The sequence below is a fragment of the Dermacentor variabilis genome, chromosome 1, assembly GCF_050947875.1.
Source record: "Dermacentor variabilis isolate Ectoservices chromosome 1, ASM5094787v1, whole genome shotgun sequence".
NCBI classification, from domain to species: domain Eukaryota; kingdom Metazoa; phylum Arthropoda; class Arachnida; order Ixodida; family Ixodidae; genus Dermacentor; species Dermacentor variabilis.
Genome location: NC_134568.1, coordinates 74,110,409 through 74,132,903, shown reverse-complemented (window position 1 = coordinate 74,132,903; position 22,495 = coordinate 74,110,409). Strand labels below are relative to the sequence as shown.

Genomic DNA, 22,495 nt, shown 5'->3' with positions numbered 1-22,495 from the left:
TATTCGCAAATGGCAAGTCCTTTAACGGATGCCCTCCGAAAGGGAGCATCGAATAGCGTGAACTGGGATAAGGACAAAGAGAACACTTTCTAAAGTTTGAAAACGCTATTGGTTTCTCGTCCTGTGCTTTGCGCGCCATACTACGCAAAGGAATTCATAGTTCAGTGTGACGCAAGTGGCAGGGATATGGGCGTGGTACTTAGTCAGGTCGGCGACGATAATGAGGAACATCCTATCCTCTATGCCAGCCGTAAACTAACTGTAAGAGAGGAAGCCTACAGCGCTTCAGAGAAGGAATGTGCTTGTTTAGTTTGGGGAGCCCAGAAGTTGTCAAGTTACTTGTACGGAGCGAGGTTCATCTTCGAGACCGACCACTGTCCTCTGACATGGCTCAATCAAATGTCACACAAAAATGGCCGCTTGCTTTGATGGAGCCTCACTCTCCAAAAGTAGAACTTTTCCGTTAGATATAAGGAGGGAAAGTTGCATAGCAATGCGGATGGTTTGAGCAGGCTAATTTGAATTCTGCGTTTAGGGATCCCACCGAAATTTTGGGGTTCTTATTGTTAATTTTGTTAAGCCAAGAAGATACCCTCTCATTTAGCAGGCCTCCATCCATGATTGCTCAATTTGTCAGCACGAAATTGCTTCATAAATTGGCATAGCGAAATGCAGCATTTGTTGTTTCTGCACTTATGTTTTCTTTGAAGCCTAGCGGGTCTAAAGTGAGATCCAAGATACGTCATCTCGGTGCAGAGCTGTGTTGTGGGGTTCGCTTTGCAGTTGCCTGTCCTTGTTGGATTTTTTGGGCGGTGTCATTTCACAGCTGGTCGCTGCAAGCCAAGGCGTCCCCGCCCCCTCTTGCCACCAGCCATTCTCTTCCTGCCCAGCGGTTATCAGCACTGGCCAGTCGAGATTTTCCGTGCCAAGGAGGACCTGTTAGGAATGGCCTGCAAGGGTACCGACCTACAAAATTTTCGCAGCCAGCCGTAGCTGCAGAGGTGGCGAACTTCCGAAAAGCGACCGTAGAACCCTTCCCCACCTGCTGTGGCGACTCGTATTGTAGGGGCGACGATGTGCCGCATCAACACCCCCTCGGCGCCGCTATGACTAAATGCGGTCGGCGGACCAAGTATTGTTAGTGGATTTGCTGTTGCCATCACGGCTTGTTAGAAGCGGTGGAAATCCTGGGAGAAGATGTATTGTGGCCGTCCCGCTGGGCTTAGAAGTCATGGACAGAAACAGAGGCCATTGTCTGCAGGGTCCAGACTGGGATGAAGAGGCGCCTGCTCGGGGCAAGACTCTTGTCTGCGAAAACCCTCTCACCTTGGTGTGGTCAGTGAAACCTGTGTGGAAGCGAGTGTGTAAACCCTCCGCCTCAAAGGCACTTTGGCTACGATGACTTTGAACGCTCCGAATTGGTAGCAGGTTGAACGGCCATTTTCCCTCACCTAGGGATCTAGGGAGGACATAGTGTAAGGAGCCGTTGGCAGCTCCTCAGGGTGCATTCCTTTCAGTCATGTTAGACTGATGAACTGTAACGATCTCATGTAAATACTGTAAATAAACTCATGTTCCTTATTTTCAATGAAAACAAGTCTCTCCCTTCAACAACGTCGTCAGTGTGGATAAGTTGGACACTGGCATGGGCAGCTACCATCTATTTCATGCCTGAACCCAAACATTACAGCCTCTACCTCATTCCGGATCCATGTTAACCATAACTGCTGAGGGGGAGATGAGCGGTAAAAATTCCACATAAAGATGGGACAAGCACATGCATAAAACTTGGGGGTACTGTTGCTCCCTACCAGGCCTTCATGTCTGTTGTCAAAGAGCTTCTCATTTTTGGTACTTGACCAATTTGTCGACGACGCTGTGCGGAAGAAAAGCATTCCGAAAATATTGCGACTTGCTTATCTAGGAAATGCATACTAAGCACCCCCCCCTCCATTTTTTATTGTTCTTCTTTCCCTTGTCTCTGACTTTCATTATGTTAGTAAACTTAAGAAGAGCTTGCTGTAAGGCTAGTTTGTACAGTGTTCAGCAACTGAAACGCGATACTCAGACAGCATGACGGCCGGCACTTTTTTGTGCCACCGTTGGGCGCTGGAGTCATTGAGCTGATACACTTTTGTGTCACATAAAAACGAAGGTCATTTTGATGCATCATGACGCAATTGGGCCCCCTCAGTGATCACCCAGTGCTCACCGGTTGCACAAGAATCACTGGCCGCTATACTGTCCAAGTATCGGCTTTCAATCGCTGAGCACTGTACATGCTGTTAAGAATGAAAACAGGAGAGGGAAAAAACAGGACAAGAAAGAAAGACCTATAGCACGCTGATTTGCACACGGCAAATTATATCAAGGACGGAGGTGCTGGGCCAGGGAAGCTAAGAAACTGCCACAACAAACAGGTGGGAGGGTAGGTAGGTGAATGGCCTCGAAATTCATGCAGAAACAGAAATAGAGGAATGTTAGGGGCTGCCACTACGCCGTTCCACAGCCTAGTGAATGTTGAGTGCAACAGTGACTACTAGAAAATAATTTTAAGGAGGGTGCGGTGATGGATACGATGAGGGAGTGAGGGAGGACGCACATAAAGGGTGTCAAGAATGAAACTGGCGGATAATTATGAACATGGGGAGAGGTTCTCGTCACTGCCTGATCACAACACCAGACGGCCGTGGTGAGTTGCCTAGCTGAGGCTCTTCGACCCTGTCGTAACGTGTGCTGCTTGCTGCGGAAAGCCTATCTAAACATCTTGGTAATTTTCAGAATAGATTAGTTTCAGGAGACACGACACTAAATTTAATATCTCTTGAAGCTACTGGCCCTTATTTTATGGCAAACTACGGATACCGTAATTTTCACAAAGGCTTCTAAACAGGAATCAGCCCTGCTTCCGACTGTCTGCCTATCAGTTCCCGAACGTGATCAAACAACAACATGCGTCGTGTGATGACTACACTACCATGACCGCAAGTCACGTCCAAACAGCTCTTCAAACAAATCGGACAGCGGGTCACCGAAAGTGAGTGTAACTTGCATCACATGATACTACTGAAGTTCTAGCGCAAAGCTTCATTCCTGTACATTTAAATGTAGAATAATATAGCATGCCCACAATGACAAAAGTGCGATTGACTGACAGACGACTTGCAAAATAGTGCCCGCCCTCTTCCGTACGTAGCCATGGAAGATCTGGCTGGAAAACAACGGTTATCTCCACTGTAACCTGGGCTGCAACAAGCCTGGCGAACAAACAAGAAAACATGCGATAGTGCACTGTCTTGCTTTTGTTTGGCACCATTTTTAGTGCTGGTCATTTTACAAGTCATGTACAAGCTAGGTCATTGACATACATCATATAAATACATCAATTCGTAAATGAAATTTTTGTTTTTTTCAAATATAATTATTCTGAAAAATAGCATAAGGATGATACCATAATTTGATGCAAAGTGGCTGCATGCCTTAACAATGAAAAACTTTTGTCAGAAATTAAGCAAAGTGTTGTTTCGGCAACGCAAACATGTGCATGATATATATATATATATATATATATATAGCGAGAGAGGGAGAGAGAGAGGTGAAGAAGTGGGAGGAGTGGTAGTTGTCAGCAGGGGATCCCACAGAAATAAATTTATTTTCTAGAGTCTAATTTGTGTAGATTCTTTTCACTCCAGTCAGAGCATGAATATTTTTTTTGCCTCATTAATGTGGCAAGTGTTACGATATTTGCTGCAAACATAAAAATTCAACACATGAAAACATTATTGCTGATAGCGCCAAACTCTCTGTACTGCCTCAAGTCAACTGGCCTTCTATAGAAAGAAGTTGCATAAAAAGCTCAAAATTGGTATAATGTGCTCACACATTGGATGACCCTTGTAGAGCTCAGCCTTAGGCAAAACACATGGGTGTGAGGTCCCGCACTCTGCAAGGCATTTGGCTTTTTTGACTGCCTCAAAGTAATGCACCTGTCATATGGACATCCATGAACCTCCTTAAGATGAGGGCATGCGGGTGCCATGAAAAGTACTTTCATAGACGCATTGAGAGCGCAAGAAGCCTAGCCCCCTGCACATTGTATGCTACTTTGCAGGAGCTCTCGTACCTCAGAAAAATTAACCCCTTGGTTGCATTACCTCGCTAACCAACTGCGGGTTGTTTTATAGTTTGTAGCAGAATTAACTGCCTCGAGAAACTGAATGGTTATTCTACAAAGACCAGCAAGCCCCTTGTGGTATTGCTGGTATATATTGCTGTATCTCGATGTTGAGGTCCTCAGATGCAAAATGCTTTCACATTTTCAAAGTCCAGAAGGTGCTGTAGTTGGTGTCACTATGCAGACTTGGTTAATTTTGTGCTGCACTTCTGAAACATGCAAATCCTATGTTAAATCTAATATTGTAAATGCCAGTGCAGTATGCAGAGCCCAAGAACCAACTCAGCGCGGTAATCTTGCTTTTTTTGATCGCCTCAGAGTAATGTCCCCATCATACGGAGAACCGTACGATGAGATAAGACCACGAAACACCCGCACTTCGACCTCAAGGTAATTGCGGTCATTTCACATGGCCACTAACACCGTTTTCACGCATGCCACCAGGGGCCTATTAAACGATGTTTGGTTTATGTATGCCCACAAGAATTTCAAATCTAATTACACATAAAGGTATTACTTATGCTGCCTCTAATAAAGAAGATACTGTAAAAATTTCATATGAAACAGTTACTACTTCTCAAAAGTGCACTCGCTAAGTACTGATGCTGATAGTGACACTGGCAACCTTGCACTTGTTTTTGTGTATGGTGTTGTCACAGTTACTCTTTTCTGTTCTTGTTGTTATCATAGCATAACCATATTTTCAGCAAGGCATTGCAAAAATAAACATTTCAGTTGTATCTCAAGCACTCCGAGAAGGGCAATTCCACGAGAGATCAAGCATGCGTGTCTGCTTGACATTTTTGTTTTGTCTAGTTTTTATTTGTCATGTAGGAATATTCAAACTGCACGGAACCGAAAATGTTATTCCCGAAAAGCGTCCTCCCCAGCACCCTTCTATTACTTACCACAATATTTTTTTAAATTCACGGCCGAAATAAATGCAAACTAAAAACGTTGTTTCATAGAAATTTTCTGCTCATTTTAGTACACTTCACAGTGCATTAGTCCCATGCGTTTTTTATGCTGTTCACAAATGAAAAAAATGTAAAAAGTCCTAACATGGCCCAAATCAGAAAAATTTTGTAACTTTGATGCGTCTTGGCGCATTTTATATTTTACACAGGAACTTAAAAAATGTGTCAAACATTTAGCGTTCTCTTTGCAACACTTATGCAAAAGATGATCTCCCTACATGAAACACAAGAGAAGAAAAAATAGTTAAATAGACAAGTAAAAAAAACTAAGTCTCAAAATTTCAAAAAAAAAAAAAAACCGGTCCCAATTTTAACAAAAATTTTAGATGGAAGCTCACTTATGTCGTGCAAAACGTGGGTGTGATAATATATTTCCTCCATTTGCTTTATTCACAAAATATAACGGGCCAAACTGGCCCATGCTGAGCGTGCTGGCTTTAATGCCACGACGACTCGTTTCGGTTTGTTAATATTTACTCGCTTAAAAAAAAACAAAAGGCAACGGTTGCCACAAACGAAGGAAGGTTTACCCTTTTTTTTTTATTGTGGAAAGAACAGAGAACGTGTTCTCTGCTTTGTTTTCTGGGACACAAGAGAGAATAAACTTGACACTACTTGTGGTGCTTGAACAAATTTATTGCATGTTCTTTGCAGTTAGTATTTAAAAGGGTTTAATCACCGTCGGCTGGCTAGCAGCAGTTTTCGCAACGGGCAGTGCATGTCCGCTTGACAGATTGCAGGCACTCATCCACACATACCATGCACACATCCACATATGCCACTCCACTGACTTCTGCTGCTGATGCTCCTCGATGGCTGCAGCAGGCGTAAGAAGCAGGGCCACATTCTTGAGGTTTCTGCTAAGTTAGGAGACCATCTCATGTCCCGAATGAATGGACGTGGCACTTTCAGACCTCAGGTAGCGCTGGGAAGCTTGCTGTTTAAGGAGTCCACCCACACCGTCACAAGCACTCTCACCTTGCCCGGTAGCAGAAAATATACACCTCGCAGACGTACACTTGGAATGGCACAACTCGTACAGTTGGTACCTATTTTTAAAATTGCTCGCTGCACCATTGCTGGCGTATGTTACGTGACAGTAGACGGGTGCTCTTTCATCTAACGCTTCGTGCACTCTACCTAGGGTGTAGTGGGCGTGCACTGCGTTGTGATGCATGTCGTCGCTTAAGAGAGTAAAGCTTTGTGTTGCTTTCCTTGTTGTGGCGGCACAGATGAGAATGGATATTTGTTTCTTGTGCCAATGGTACAATTGTGTTTCATTTGAAAGAAGGGCTGTCCAGTTTTCCGCAAAATCAAAATGCAGAACAATGCTTCTGCGCTGCTTGCACTTCTTTGCCTCATGAAAAGCCGCGGCTTGAGTGTGGCGCATGTATACGCGAGGAATCCATTTGGTCACCCATTTGCAGAGCTCTTTCACTAAAAGGGCTGGAGAGGACATCTTGATCAAGTCACCACTTCCCCAAACAGTAAATGTGACCTCGTCCTCATCGACCATTCCCAGATTGGCCAAAATGAGTACTTCACTCCATGGGCAGCATTTGCATTCACGTAACATACAATCTGTGGTTGGGGAGCCACAAAGGCACAATGTTTTCTTGCCTTTCAATGACATTTCCATGCCGGTCACGTTCTCAAGCACAGAGACGCAAAGGTTGGCATTAGCACAATAAAAGCAAACCACTCGCTGTGGTGCGAGCAGCACCCATTTTGGACGCATGCTGTAAAACTTCGACAGGGCTATGGCACATTCGGGGTGAGCTGCTTTGAATATTGGGAATGTCTCGTGGATAGAATGTGTCATAAACCGCTTTGAGATGTACTCTCTCTGGCCGTTCGTGATGACTGACACGTCATTCTTGGGTGCTCATGGCTGAGCCCGAAAAAGCTTGTCCTAGGTGAAGTAGTCGAGCGCAGCTTGTACATCCGATGGGCTTAAGCTTTACCTGGCGTATGGGTCAAAATCTGACCACTTTCAATGCTTCTCGCACCAATTTTGGGCCTTTCTGAGCATGTACAATGTGACAGCTGGGACTGCCTCTTGAATGCATTTGTAAAGGTAATCCTTCCTTCATTTGTGTCAACTATTGCCTTTCCTTTTTAAGAGAGTAAATATTAAACCAGAACGAGTAATCGCGGCACTAAAGCCAGCATGCTCATCATGGGCCACTTTGGCCTGTTATATCTTGTGAATAAAACATGAGGAATGAGGAAACATTATCACACCTACTTTTGCATGACATAAGTGGACTTCCACCCAAAGCTTTTTCAAAAATTGTAACCAGTTTTTTTTTTATTTTTTGAAAATGAGTTTTGAAAAAGCTTGTTTATTTAACTTTCTTTTTCTTTTGTGTTTCATGTACGAAGATAATGTTTTGCGTAAATGTTCAAAAAAAGATGTTCTATGTTTGACACGTTTTTCAAGTTTCTGTGTGAAATAGAAAATGCATCAAAACGCATCAAAGTTACAAAATTTTTCTGATTTGGGCCTTGTTTGGAATTTTACATTTTTTCGTTTGTGGACAGCATAAAAAAATGTATGGAACTAATTTACTATGAAGTGTATTAAAATGAGCAGAAAAGTTTTTCGACACAACATTTTAGTTTGCATTTAATTCGGCCATGATACTGGAAAACATTGTGGTAATAGGAGGTAATAATAATAGTAATAATAGGTAATAATAAATATCAAGCAGTCATGCATGTTTGATCTAAAAGTTCGATTAAACTCCCTGAATGGGAGGGTAACCATGGAGCTTCTAGTGCATCTTCTTTGTCATAAACACAAAGCTGTAAAGAGTTGATGGATTCCCGTATGAAAGATTATTAGACTAATATGAAGCACCTTGCATATATTAATCAACTTCGCAGCATATCTAGGTGTGATCAGAAGCATCTTAAGATGTAGGCAACACGTTTTAAATAACATTATTTTTATTAGCTAACTAGGCTTTCAAGGCACTACTTTGTCAAGTGCAACAATACATGAAGTGCCTAAAAGGGTTAACCCTTTGCCCTTCCACTCAATAAACTTCCACAAAAATACAACACTCTGAGCTATATTTAGTCTATATGACCACACTATTCCAAAAACACCTGCATTGTTGCCATGTTCTCAAATGTTACTTCACAGAAATGTTCATGAAATTCTTCTGTGTCCTTCAGTAATAACATAACAGTGCTTCCTGTTATGATCAACAACAACAAATATTGTAAGCATCAGAAGTTTACAGGGTGCAGGATCTGTGGAAAGACAGAATTTTCATGTAGCTTGTGCTCGTAGCCTGAAATGGAGCAACTGCAGTCTGCAGTAACATAAGACCAATGCAGAACTCTACTCATTTAGAAGTCTCAGGGTGTCTACCAAGTTGACATTTCCAAATTCCCTGAGTTTTCCAGGTTTTCCCTGAGTGCCATTGCAAATTTCCCGGAGTGATGCAAAACTATGTTTTATGTCAAGACGGACTGAAACCATATCACCTGATGCTGTCACTCTCTAGAAAGCACATGAAAAAAATAAAAACGTGATTTAATCCAATTAGAATACTAAGGAGCAGTGTTTATGTTATTCAAAAAGAGAATAGAAGGCATGGGTTAGTAAAATGCACAGAAAATAAAGTGTCCTCTAAAAAAATTGCAAATGGGGTCGGACATTATCAAATATACGAATAAAAAGGAGATGCATATAGAAGCAAATATTTTCGAATATGAACTATTTCTATCAACTAATAGCAACCTCAGTGGGATGAGGCCCGAACTCTGTCACAATTGACATTCTCTCTCAACAGCTCGTAAGTCAACCTCAACTGTCCTGACAAAATCTCAGCCCGCGCACGACGCCCGAGTGTTGTGTTTCACTGCTTTAAAGAGTTTATTTTGGTTTGGATGAGGGACACCTGCATCTCGGCATCAGCCAAAACTATTTTTTGAGCTCAAGCTCCTTCAAAACGGCGGCAGCAAGCTTCCATTCCCGTTCATTCCTCAATGCGTAGGTCATTTCTGTTCTTGTCCGCCTTCCGCCACTCATTCGCCCCAAGGACCATTTGAAGCATCTTGGTCAGTTGCACAGTCCACGACCGATTTTTCGACCTCCCTAGGGGCCGCGAAAACGTCCGAAAAATCGGCCAGTTGGAAAAAAAATCTGTCACTTACTGCCCTTAGGGGCTCAAACCGCCACAAGCACGTTCGAAAACGCTCTGAAGGCCTGTCAGTACACATATTAGGCATATCGATGCTCGTACTGTGACAGGAAATAGCGGGTGCCTGCGTGTATAATTAAGGAATACATACTGTGTTCCGTGGCCCCTTCTCACGCGTGTAACATTTCAAGCTTGTAAGCTTCACCAAGTAACATTTCTGTACAGAGGCGAAGCTGACTTTCAGGAACTAGCATTATGCAACGCACCGTGTTTTCCAAGTTTCTAAGCCAATCGCGAGGACCACAACGGCGGAGTCCGTGCCATTGCTGACAGCAGCTAATTCTTTCAATAAAAAAAACTCGACACCCAACGGCAAGAAGCTTCATAGCGAACGTCGAAGCAGCTAGGCCTAATTCTTGTAGGAAACTCTATGGTGGCAACGGCAGCCAGCGAATCTGCGTGCGAGAGTGCCGGTTCGAGGTGGCGAAGTAATCAAAACGGCAGTGGTGGTGCCTTTGATTATTGCCGCTTCGGACCTGCGGTCACGGCAGAACGTCCGGAAACTCGGACGGCGAAGAGTTCTTGCGTCGGAAATTTCACACGTTTTTATACGATGACTCTATGGGATACGTGGCGGGGCCGCGAAGCCGTCCAAATTATCGGGAATCCGGAAAGTCGCTCATTGACTGTACACTGGCAACTCCTCCTGCCGACGACAGGGCATCAAAGACGATTCATTACGATTCCTGTCTGTTACTCGATCCAGCATTACCGCAACTTTCGACCCTTTCAATATAATTGCCGCTAATTTTCCCTAATAGAGGCCCAAATTCCCTGAGTTTTCCCTGACTTTTTCCAGACTACTCAAAATCCCTGAGAATTCCCGGTTTTCCCGGTTGGTAGACACCCTGAACTGTCTTATGCACAAGCTGAAAGAAATTGAGCTTCTTTACAAAATTTGTGACCCATGCACTTCTGATGCAGACAGTAGATTAACAACGCTGAGTTATAGTTAAAGCAATCAATACACTGTAGCACAACTGTTGCATAAGCAGAAAACTATATCACTAAAATCACTTGTTTCTCATGAAATCATAGTCTGAGATTGTTTTAATCGCCACTATAATCAAAATTGCTACAATAAATTTATTTCAGAAGAAGCAATATTTCAGTACCTACTGTAACTGCTCACTCAGTTAAACAGAAGCGCTTGAACCAGGAGTGCGGGGTGGGTGGGGGGAAAGAATTTTCTAAGTTCCCACCTAGTGGACTGTCCATTTCGGCTGCTGCCGAAGTGCTGATTGGTTGGGCTGGTGCCGCCAGACAGCTCCAACCAATCAGCGGTGGCCGAAATGAAGTCCATTAGGTGGACATTTACAGAATACTCCCCCCCCCCCCCCCAGGTTGAAAGGTAAAAAATGGAACCTTTTTTGGTGAAGTGCCACAGTCATTTACTTTAATCACACCTGGAAGAGGCATAACGGTAATATTTTTCCAGTATTACAACACTAAATGTTATCCTGAAAAATTACCCTGGTCTCTGCAAGACAACAATGACAGTGCCTGTAATACTGCAACTGTACTATAAGAGCTGGCTGCCACACTCACAGCAATGTGCTTGGTGGTGGCAGGGGCTTCAATGTGACCTTCTGTTGAGTGAGCTCAACATTGCGCACACTCCCAAAGAAATCTGTCAGGGGCACTTGGTCCAGGTTACGTGTAAACAAGTCTTTGCGTGAAACTGCTGTTGAGATGCACACTGACTTGGGACAGACACGTAACTGCAACAGAGAATACGGGCAGCGTATGTGGTGAAGGTGGGTCTAAAAACCATGAAGCTTCGACAACTGCTAGCTTATTACTAAGTGATTAGTACATTCATGTTCATTGGCGCTAAGGTAGGGCTTGTTAAAAAGAAGTACAAAGTTGCTGCTAATTAGTACCAGCCACACTTGCAGGGCAGTATAATTTGATCCTGGAGTATCCTAATAAGGACGCACTGACTCACTGGGAGATCCAGAGGGTCCTTCTGAGACAGAGACATGCTGGCACTCCTGTGCAGGTAAAATTCAGCAGATAATACACATCCCCACTCTCTAATTGTGTTGAAGGTTCGTGCTTGATGCTACGATGGATCCGCCCCTGCACTGACCTGCATTTTTATTAGAAAAGCTTTAAAATTTTGTGCTCACCACTGATTTATTTCCCCTCAACTTTCGCAGCAACACAGAATTTTTTTGGGTTCGCATCATTAAAAAAAAAAAAGAAAGAAAGCTTGGCATCACTGTTTATGCGTCTTCTTTGGACATAAATTTACTTGCCAACAGGCTTCAAAAGCAGTCAAGATTTCTGCTGCAACTTGCTGCGTTAAGGGGACAGACAACCGCCCGGAACATGAATAGAGATAACCCCACTGATGGAATGATTTCCTATCATAGTGGCCAAAACGAGCCACGTTTTCCTCATTAAACGCTTATATTTTTAGTTCATCACTAAGAGTCGCGAAAAATGACCTTTGGCACCCCACGCAGCAAAAACATGAAGCTGCATAAGAGGCCCACCACATTACCTTCTGCTAGTGTATGCAGTTCCTGGCTTGGCTCATCTATCGACAGAACAACAATGATGGGGGCCAGCCAGCCCTGATGCATGTGTGTACTTAGGGAAAAACACAGTAGAAATATAAGAAATGTCTGCACAACAACATGGACCTACTGCACCAGATATTTATTTTCAAAAGTGGTTGAAAAGGTTAAAATTAAATTTTGCGGTTTTATACGTGCCAAAACCACCTTCTGATTATGAGGCATGCCGTAATGGGGGGCTCCGGAAATTTCGACCACCTACGGTTCTTTAACATGCACCTAAATCTAAGTACACGGGTGTTTTCTGGTTGAAAAGGTCAAAATGTAGGTGGTTAATCACAGTTACACTTACTCCTGTGAGAACAGAACGATGCGCGGCTTTCACAATTTGCTAGGCGGGCTATCAACATCGCTCTCACTTCTCAGCGTTGCTGGAGGAGGGACTCTTGCTTTGTTTTTAGAGGCTGCTCAGATAAAAAAAAAGGAGAGAGTGAAAAAAAAAATTCTGCTTAATAAATATCCATGTGCTTTTGGAAGTAACCGTTGCCAATGTAAACACTACTAAGGGTGAGCTCTGCATTGCGCCATAGAAAACTAGGTCCTTAAATATCGGTTGTCAGTCTCTCTAAAGTCAAGTTTCAGATAGTGTATTTTCATAGTTTTCTTTTTTTTTGTTCTACAGGAACCACAAACCAAGGTCCCAACGTGTTTAATTTAATGATGCAGACCCAAAAATAATTTTGCTGCAAACTTGAGCAATACCAAAGCTGTGATAAATCGAAGGTCTTTTCTTAAAGTTGTTAAAAAAATAAAGGTCACTAACTGTACTGGTTTTGTGTCCCACACCTGCACAGAAGGCAAAACATCGATGCCATGCTGGAGAGCTCCGAATTGATTACCAAACTCTTGATAAATGCGTCTTTACGTGCACCCTAATCGGAATGCCAGAAATCAAACCCACAACCTTGTGAGCAGTGGCAAAAATCATGGCCACACAGCCACTACAGTGAGTATGCAATGGCCTGACAGCGTGAAAAGGTAAACATGGCACATTTAACCATGCGATAAAAACAGACCTCATAAAGCATTATGTTACACATTACAATGGGTTTTGCCACATTAACTATAACTACAATAAAGCTTCGTTATAATGAAGTTGAAAGGAGAGCTGAATTTACTTTATTATAATGAATGCCCACCATGGCCAACACAAGGAGGGGAGCAGGGTGATTGCAATAAATTACCAAACAGTGAGTTGAAACCAATGCAAAAGCCCAAAGTGCTCTCCAAAGCACCACAAATGAATGTTTTTGCCATGTTTTCGTCAATGAGGTGACTTCTTTCTCTAACGCAGCTGTCAATGCTAATCCATTTTCACTGTTGTCATGCACATAGAAGTAACGGCGCAATAAGTCTTGGAACATTTTGTGAATGTGCTGGTACTCTGAGTGCTGGAGGTCTCTGATCTCGTGCGACATGCATCACTGGATACCAGCATAAAGAAATGTTTTTGTTGTTGTTTGGATGTGTCCACTCGCATAAAGCAACAAGCATACAATATTAAAGCAGACCTGCCAGCCTTGGTACTTCGAGAATACTACAGTCGTAGCGAAAAAATACTGAAGTTAGGTGAAAAATACAGAAAACTGTTGATTGCTCAAGACTGACTGTTCACTAAAAATGTGAGGGCTTTGCTCTGTAGGGAAGCTTTCAACAGATGCTCTGCCCTATGTTTTTGCAGCTAGGATGATCTGCGCCACAAATATTTATGAAGCTTATTCATGAAATGTTTGTGTAAATGTCTGCCTAAATTTCGGTTGCCAGTGGACATTGGTTAAGTTCGTGTAGCTGCTGCACAGGTAAGTCCATATAATGAACGGGTCTGAAAAGTCGTTATGAAAAAATTAGTTGGCGACTGTATTTATATTCTTTAGAAATAAGTTTTCTTCTATAGTATTAGGCACAAATTAGAGAAAGTTATTAGTGTCACTATCGCAATCATAATCAAGCTGTATAAAGTGTGCATTTTACAATAAAATCGTGAAAGTTTACTGGCACATTAGAGGGTTGCAGTGGTCCACCAGCATGTTCACAAAACTTTGATGAGTTGAGCAATCGCTGAGGAGCAGATGTTGCATTTTGTAACAATCTATTTCATTTAACGCATGTGAAAGCTGTCAGCGAAAATCGTTCTGCGACGTGCGCGGCAGAACTATTTTTTTCGCCCCAATCACACCATGTAAAACAGCCTTGAGGGTGATTTGGCATTGCTGGCATCCCCTCACGCAACACCTGGCACACTACTGCGGCAGCAGGTGTTTCCTCTCATCCACACTTCTCCGTCAAAGTGTGCTCGTGACATGGCGTTGCAGCCAATGGGAACTTAGGTGCAGCTACAGATGCGGCACATCAGGCTTTTCGCTCAATGAGCCCTTTGACGCTTTCGCATAAAAAATAAACACGCCTGTTAGCGCAAACATACCTTTAAATAAACATGTGTGAATGAAATACAGTGCTGCCAATGAAGAAACCTTACACATTAGCTCTGAGTTAGTAGTTGTGGCTAGCAGTTAGTAAGCATCAATCAATGCGACACTCACAAATTGAGCCATAGTCTTGGTGTTGTTGGTGCTAACCTCCTCAAGGAACATGAGTGCGTAGTAAGTGTACCGGTCAATGACATACACTCCTATCGTCGGGTCACCATGGTGCTGCAATAAAGTTGCATATGAGTGCAATGGCAAAGTGGAACCTCTAAACCACAATAGAGTAAACCAATATTCAATATAAAAATTTAACCATTTATCTTTTATGCTCGTTCATATTTTACATCAGTTATTAATGTGCAGAATTTCCCATATTCGCTGTGCTGCAACTGCCATCTCACTGTGGTTCGTCAGAACTTGTTGCTGGCCTAATTAGTTATGCTTCACTTGACACATACTAATACAACAATAAGACAACACATGTGGAGGATGGAACTAGCACCTGCCCCATCTTCCGCAAATGTTGTCTTTTCATTGTACTAATGATGAATCAGTTCACTGTGACCATCCAGACAGGTCAAACTGTGTACTCCTTGTATAGCACAATGTCCTCATTGCAATGTAGTTTGCACATGCTTATCCTGTTGAAAGCTAGAACCTGCATGTAGCAGCATTTTTTGCTGTTTGCTACCCCTGACTGAAGACCTCTTTCTTTTGAATCCAAAAGTTCAGGAGCTTGGCACAAAGAACCAGCAGCCGTACGAGTTTGTAAATCTAAATTGTATTTATACTGTGCTAAACTCCCCACAAAATTAAACAGAAGCAGACACATTTGATCACGCAAGATTCTGTATTCTCAGTAGGCTGTTTCTGTTCAAAACTCATATCAATGTCACAGACAGTGGAATATGCTGGGTAAGATCAAGTAGCTGAATGCCATAATTTTGTTCAGTCAGCCTAAAAGTTTTCACAGTTTTGTGTAGAAAGGAAATTGCTAAAATGCTGCAAAAGAACACTACTTATCAGCAGCTCAGTGCTACAAAGTTCATGCACTCACTATGCAACTCTCACACTGAGATCTCTTCTACTGGGTACATAACTGTAGCAAAACATAAACACATAAAAAAGCTAGAGACAGCACACCTGCCATCAGTGAGCTCACCGAGAGCGAGTCCTCGCCAATCTTGCTGCTGGCCACGGCAAGGATGTTAGGAGAGTAAAAACGCTTAAACATGGACTCTGCCTGGCATGTGTCAATCATAAAGAAAATCTCATGGTACCTGCAAGCAAGTAAACATGTGCACATTACGAGACTTGGAAAACAAGTGAACTGTTTCACATCGCAGTTGTTTTCAAAGCATACCAAGCCTTGGAATGAAGAAGTACTACAAAAAGAGCGATTGCCCTCAATAACTCTGGCTTACTCGCAGTGATTCCACAAAAGTGGACACACCATGTACAGGAAAGACTGTGGTGGTGCATGCACTAAGCGACAAGTGTCATGCAAAGCTTAAAGGGGCTGACAATTGGCCAGAATTTGTTGCGAGACACTGATGAAATTGAAATGACCATGATTTATAGTGATAGAATCCAGCACGCTGTTTGCAATTTAAGTATGAATTATAATTTTAAATTGGCAAAGAAAGTCTCAAAAATGAGCAAGTGGTATGACCTGGTGGTGAAATCTTCCCAGATGTAGTAGACGAGATTACTGTACGTAAGTTGGCTGTTAAGTTCAGCATACTTAGTGCTTAAGGGGAGACACTCCTCGAAACATTTTTTTTTATTACTTGTATTAGAGGTTTTGAAATTCATTCAAGTACAGAGTTTTCTATGCAGATTTCAAATATGGCACTACATTTTGTGTAGCTCTTATAGCTTTAGTTATGTGATGCACAATGGCAAAATATAGTGATCTTTATGTGCACTTTTTTATGTAATAAATTTTTACAAAAGGCATTGTGATGTAGCTTGTTTAGCTCTTATAGATCGCAAAGTGCCGATATCTAGCCAAACAGTGTACAATTACTGAAACTATGAAAAAAAAAATTGAATATTTCAACTAATTTTCTTTCTCAATTCTCTGAAACATAACATGTACTTTCGCAACTTACTGCTTGGAGATATTGCAATTTCAAGTAGATATTAGCACTGTACGTGTCTTCAAGAGTATGCAGGCCAAATTTCGTTAGTATAAGACAATTGTATTTGTAGAGTTATTTTCATGTGATTGTGAAAAAAATTAGTTAAAGTGTCCTAATTATTTTTATAGTTCCAGTAATTGAACACACTGAATAGATATCGGCGCTTTGCAGTCTTAAAAGAGCTAAATAAGCTACAGCACAAAGCGTTTTGCGAAAATTTATTACACAATAAAGTACCTGCAAGATCACTATTTTGCCATTGTGTAGGACTTAAGAACTATAGCAGCTACACAGAAACTAATGACATATTTGAAATCTGCTTGAAATGCTCTATAAGTGGGTGGATATTCAAATCTCTAGTACAAATATTAAAGAAATGTTTTTTCGAGGAGCGTCTCCCCTTAAAATTGCAGTTCGTATATTATTAGATGCTTGCGCTTTATTCTATGCGTATTACGAAGTAAAGTAAGTCTACGCTAACGAGCAGCACACATGCTGTTGCACGCACGCAAGTTTGCGAGTAAGTATCCAGAGTTGTGTGGTCTCCCTGTGAGATACAAAATGCCATCTACTAGTTGTGCCATTAATGCATGCCAGCACTACAATAATGTATTAGCACACGTGTGGCTACGGCAACACGCTGAACTGCATTCATGTGTAAAAATGTTGTTTTGCTTTCGAGAACTTAATTTTAGCTTGGCTAAAGAAACACTCTTGGCTGGTTAATGATCAAAGCAGTTGGACAGGAAACCACAAAAGCATGTACCTATTATTGTAGAATTAATAAAACTTTGGAAAACGTGAATTGCAGGAACAACGGCTTGATAAAACAAAATAATACTTTCTCACAGCTACGCCCACACTTGTCGTCAGCCTCCCACCATTGCTGGCATATAATCGCTATTGCGCTCACCTATCACTGTTTTCAGCATGCTTTTAGTGAACAATTACATCGTCCCTGCAGATTGAAAAATTCTAATAAAAAATGTTCCACAGCGTCTTCCGCGTCACCACTTCATAATTAGACACTATGACCGGTAAGTTTTCCATTGCACTAAAAAATAGAAAAAGAGAAGAGGGGTACCATGAAAATTAGTTGTCAATCCCTTGCAGCAAATACAGGACTGTGTTACCGAAAAACCATATTTGTCTTTAAAGTTTGCCATGACAAAAGACCTATAGCATAAATGCCTGCATGCAGGCAGTGCCTGCAGATAATTTTAGTATACGTGTGCTGCAAATGCAGTGAGCTACACAACACAATGTGCACTTCTGAAAGCAATAGCACACCGTGCAAAATAACAAAGACTTCTAGATTTGGTTCAATCAAAGCTGAGGCACTAATATATTTTAAAATTGCATTTCCGCATATGGACACATTCATTTTCATTTTAGTCTTAATAGCAAGTTAGTTACATGTATCAAATGCAATAACTAAAAATAAAATGTGAATTTTTAATATTGTTACGTGTGGTCGCGTAGTCCACCGTGACTGCAACCCACTTGTTTCCTGATGTAGATTCTGGAAATGGGCCGAGAAGGTCTAAACCAACACGATGGAAGGGCTCGGCAGGGATGTCGAGCGGCTGCAGGTAACCAGCGGGGAGCTGGGAAGGCTTCTTGCGTCGTTGGCAAAGTTCACAAGCGGCGACGTAACGTCGCACGGAACGGGCAAGGCCCGGCCAGAAAAAACGGCCACGTACACGGTCATAGGTTCGAGATACGCCGCGGTGTCCTGCCGTTGGTGCGTCGTGAAACTCTTCTAGAACGGTTGAGCGGAGGTGTTTAGGTATGACTAGTAGGAACTCAGAGCCGTCCTGATGAAGGTTATGACGGTACAGAGTACCGTCGCAGAGGACAAAGAGGCGTAAAGTGGCGTCGGCTGGAGAGTGTTCAAAGCGGCCTATGAGCGCTCTGATATAGGCGTCACAGTGTTGCTCGTCGGCGAAATGAAGCAGCTGTGACACAGAGAATACGCAAGCAGCACTGGTAATATTGGAGGAGTCAGGGTCGTCAACAGGGTAACATGACAAGCTGTGAGCGTCTTGGTGCAGGCGGCCAGACTTGTACACCACGGAATATAAAAATTCTTGTAGCCTCAAAGCCCATCGACCAAGCCGGCCTGTAGGATCTTTTAGCGATGAGAGCCAGCAGAGAGCATGATGGTCAGCGACTACGAAAAAAGGGCGACTGTAAAGGTAAGGACGGAACTTCGCAACTGCCCAGACTACAGCAGGGCATTCTCGTTCCGTAATGGAATAGTTGCGCTCCGATGGTGCTAGGAGGCGGCTCGCATAAGCAATAACGCGATCCTGGCCACGCTGACGCTGGGCTAAGACTGCACCTACGCCATGACCGCTGACATCTGTACGCAATTCTGTAGGGGCATCAGGGTCGAAGTGGGCGAGAATGGGTGGTGAGGAGAGAAGAGTGACAAGACGAGAGAAGGCGGCGGCTTCTGAAGTACCCCACGAGAATTGTACGCCTTTCTTCAAAAGATTAGTGAGGGGTCTAGCAATAGCCGCAAAATCTTGAACAAAACGACGAAAGTACGAGCATAGCCCTACAAAACTTCGAACGTCTGCGGCTGTCTTCGGAACCGGAAAGTCTCGGACAGCGCGAGTTTTGTCGGGATCAGGCTGTACTCCGGAAGTGTCAATGAGGTGGCCCAGAACAGTAATTTGGCGACGGCCGAAATGACATTTGGACAAGTTAAGTTGCAGCTTCGCCTTTCGAAATACATCAAGTATAGCTGTTAGACGCTCAAAGTGAGCGTTGAATGTGGGCGCGAAGACGATGACTGTCGTCGAGGTAGCAGAGACATGTGAACCATTTCAAACCTTGGAGCAAGGAGTCCATCATACGCTCAAAGGTGGCAGGGGCATTGCATAATCCAAACGGCATTACTTTAAATTGGTATAGGCCATCAGGTGTGATGAACGCGGTTTTTTTTCTGTCCATATCGTCAACAGCAATCTGCCAGTATCCAGAACGAAGATCAATAGAAGAGAAATAGGTGGAACCGTGGAGGCAGTCAAGGGCGTCGTCTATGCGTGGGAGCGGGTAGACGTCCTTCTTAGTAATGTTGTTCAGATGACGGTAGTCTACACAGAAGCACCACGTGCCATCCTTCTTCTTAACCAACACTACACGTGATGCCCAGGGACTCGAAGAAGGCTCAATGATGTTTTTATCTAGCATTTTGTTTACTTCACTTTGAATTACTCGGCGTTCTGACGCAGAAACTCGATACGGTCGTCGGTGAATAGGAGTAGCATCGGCAGTAAGAATCCGATGCTTGACCGCGAGCGTCTGGCCTAAAGGGCAATCGTTGAAGTCGAAAATATCTCTGTAGGACGATAATACTTGGCAAAGGTCTTCAGCCTGCGCAGAAGACAGGTCCGTAGCAACCATTTTCTGTATCTTGGGACCGGCAACCGAGGCTGGCACGATGGGCCTGCTAAGCTTGTAAGAAGCATCGGTCGATAAAGTTGCCACGTGATGGTCGCCGAGACAATAAACGTTGGCAAGGCAAATACCTTGCAGTAGAATTTGCTTTGCCAATCCAAAGTTAAAGATAGGCATGAAAGTGCGGTTCGCAGTAATAGTAAGTATACTGTGAGGCACAGTAACGTCATACTGTAGTGGAATGTCGGGCAGAGGAGTGACGAGGTACTCGCCATCAGGGACTGGTGGGGAAGACAAGAGTTCAATATAGGCTATTGATTTTGGCGGCAGGCGAATAAAGCCGGTGGGGCTTGCGCGGCACTGGAGTGCGTCAGAAGGTTCTGCGAAAATCGCAACTTAAGGCGAAAGGTACTGGCAGAGCAGTCAAGATCAGAATGCGCGGAAAGAAAATCGAGGCCGAGAATGAGGTCGGGGGGGGGAGCAATGAGCAATCACGGTGAAGAGGACAGGAGTGTGGCGGCTGGCGATGCTAACATGTGCCGTACACATGCCGATGATAGGCACAGTACCGCCATCCGCAACACGGACGATGCATGCCGACGCTGGGGTGAGGAGCTAGTTCAGTCGTCGTCGGAAGGCAGCACTCATAACAGGAAGATGTGCACCTGAATCAATGAGTGCCGTGACAGGATAGCCATCAACGTCAACGTCAAGAAGGTTTTGGTTCATGTGTAACGTGAGCAGAGGATTTGAGGGCAGGGTGGACAAGGCAGCTTCACCTCCAGAAGCTGCAGTGCCTAGTTTTCCGGCTGGATCCGGGAGGCGATAGGTGACGGAGAGAAGCGACAGGGTTGGGGCGAATGAAACTGATGGCATCGAGGTGAGGGCGAGCGGCTGTAGCGAAGGTTCGGGGCAGGAGCATCAGCGGCAATGGGTTTATGGCGGGTGGCATAGAGAACAGAAGGTTTAAAGGGGCGGGAATGAGCAGCGGTGTATGTCCGAGGAGGTGGTGGCCATCGGTTGCGGCAGTGACGAGCGACGTGGCCGATGTGACAGCAGTGGAAGCAGATTGGCCTGTCATCAGGGGTACGCCATTCGGACGGGTTGTGGCGAGATGTGGCAGAAAAGGACTGCTAGGGACGAGGAGGGCTGCTAGAGAACTGGGGAACCGTGGGTGGAGACGATGAACACATGGAGTTGAGACCCATGTTCTCAAATTCCTGTCTGACGACGGCCTGAATCATCACAACGGTGGTTGCTGGTGGATCGGGAGGTGTCTCGGAGAAAGCTGGCAAACAGGCAGCCTCAAGCTCGCGGCGAACAATACGGCTTACGTCGTCACAGGGGGTGGTCCGACACGGTTGACCCTCATATGTCGACAAAGCAGCAGTGTTGGGTAGCCGCGTGATGTGATGTGTGATACGGCGGCTCTTAGCTTGTTCAAGGCGACGGCATTCTTTGATGATGGCGTCAATAGTCGAGACGTGGCCGAAAACAAGCAAATTGAAAGCATTGTCGGCGATGCCTTTTAGCACATGCAACACTGTATCTGCTTCAGTCATAGTGTCGTCAGCTTTGCGCCATAGAGCCAAGACGTCGAGGATGTATGAAACGTACAGCTCTGTAGATGTCTGAACACGAGACGCAAGAGCCTTTCTCGCGGCAGCCTTGCACCCAATGGGGTCGCCGAACAGTTCCCTGAGCTTTTCTTTGAAACTGTCCCAACTGGTTATGTCGTCATGCATTTGGTGCCACACGCGTGTGGTGCCGCCGAGATAAATGATGACATTGGTGAGCATGATCGTTGGGTCCCACCTGTTATTAGCACTGGCGTGTTCATAGAGCTTGATCCATTCGTCAACGTCCTCTCCCTCCAGGCCAGAGAACACACCAGGGTCACGATGTTGGGCAACCGTGATGATTGGAGCAGTCGGACAAGCCGAAGCCGTTGCAGAGGCAGTCTCGTCACCGGGAGGCATGGTGACAAGCTTGATGTACCGACCACTCCGGAGTTCCGTGGTGAGGACGGGGATCGCTGACCTCCACCAGAATGTTACGTGTGGAAAGACACGGATGAAAGAGGCTATATACAGGCTATTTACAGTGGAGCCGGACCGCCAGGCCAACACTCGCTCACGCCAAGGGCACAGACCCACTTCGTCGTCGTTCTCGCGGCGGCTCGTCCCTTGAGCATCGCTCGATGATATCGTAATAATATACACACAAATGTTTAAAATAAATTGGTTTAAATATATGAATATTTATGCTGCCCAAAAATGTTAGAGGAATGAAAACTGCACAGATATTAGCAAAGCAACTTCCATTCATTAAATAAAAAAATAAAAAAAAATCAACAATATTTTAATGCATGCCATGAATTACAGCACCATGGAGGAACTTGATGTCATACTTCAGCTTTGTCGTCGGCTATCTGCTTCGGAGACTTACAGTTTAAATATCTGAAAATGTTAGCCGCTCAACTCGAGGCTTCACCAGGTACCGTTCCAGCTAAAACAAAATAAGGAAGCACCTTTCATTGCTCTCTGCAGCATATTATGAAAACT

At 44.0% G+C, this 22,495-nt stretch overlaps 1 protein-coding gene across 2 annotated transcripts in view; it reads right to left on the bottom strand.

The window, feature by feature from the left end:
- The window catches only part of PIG-K (Phosphatidylinositol glycan anchor biosynthesis class K), a 45,923-nt gene that overhangs the window by 6,995 nt on the left and 16,433 nt on the right, over positions 1–22,495 (bottom strand). The window contains exons 6-9 of one of the 2 annotated variants that reach the window (XM_075689900.1): positions 15,542–15,659; positions 14,494–14,604; positions 10,917–11,089; positions 1,812–1,876 (exon numbers count right to left, since the gene is read on the bottom strand). In XM_075689900.1, coding sequence (XP_075546015.1) covers positions 1,843–1,876; positions 10,917–11,089; positions 14,494–14,604; positions 15,542–15,659 — 436 coding nt within the window. In that variant the 3' untranslated portion in view covers positions 1,812–1,842. The remainder of the gene's footprint in view (positions 1–1,811; positions 1,877–10,916; positions 11,090–14,493; positions 14,605–15,541; positions 15,660–22,495) is intronic. The other variant, XM_075689893.1, reaches the window with a different exon arrangement.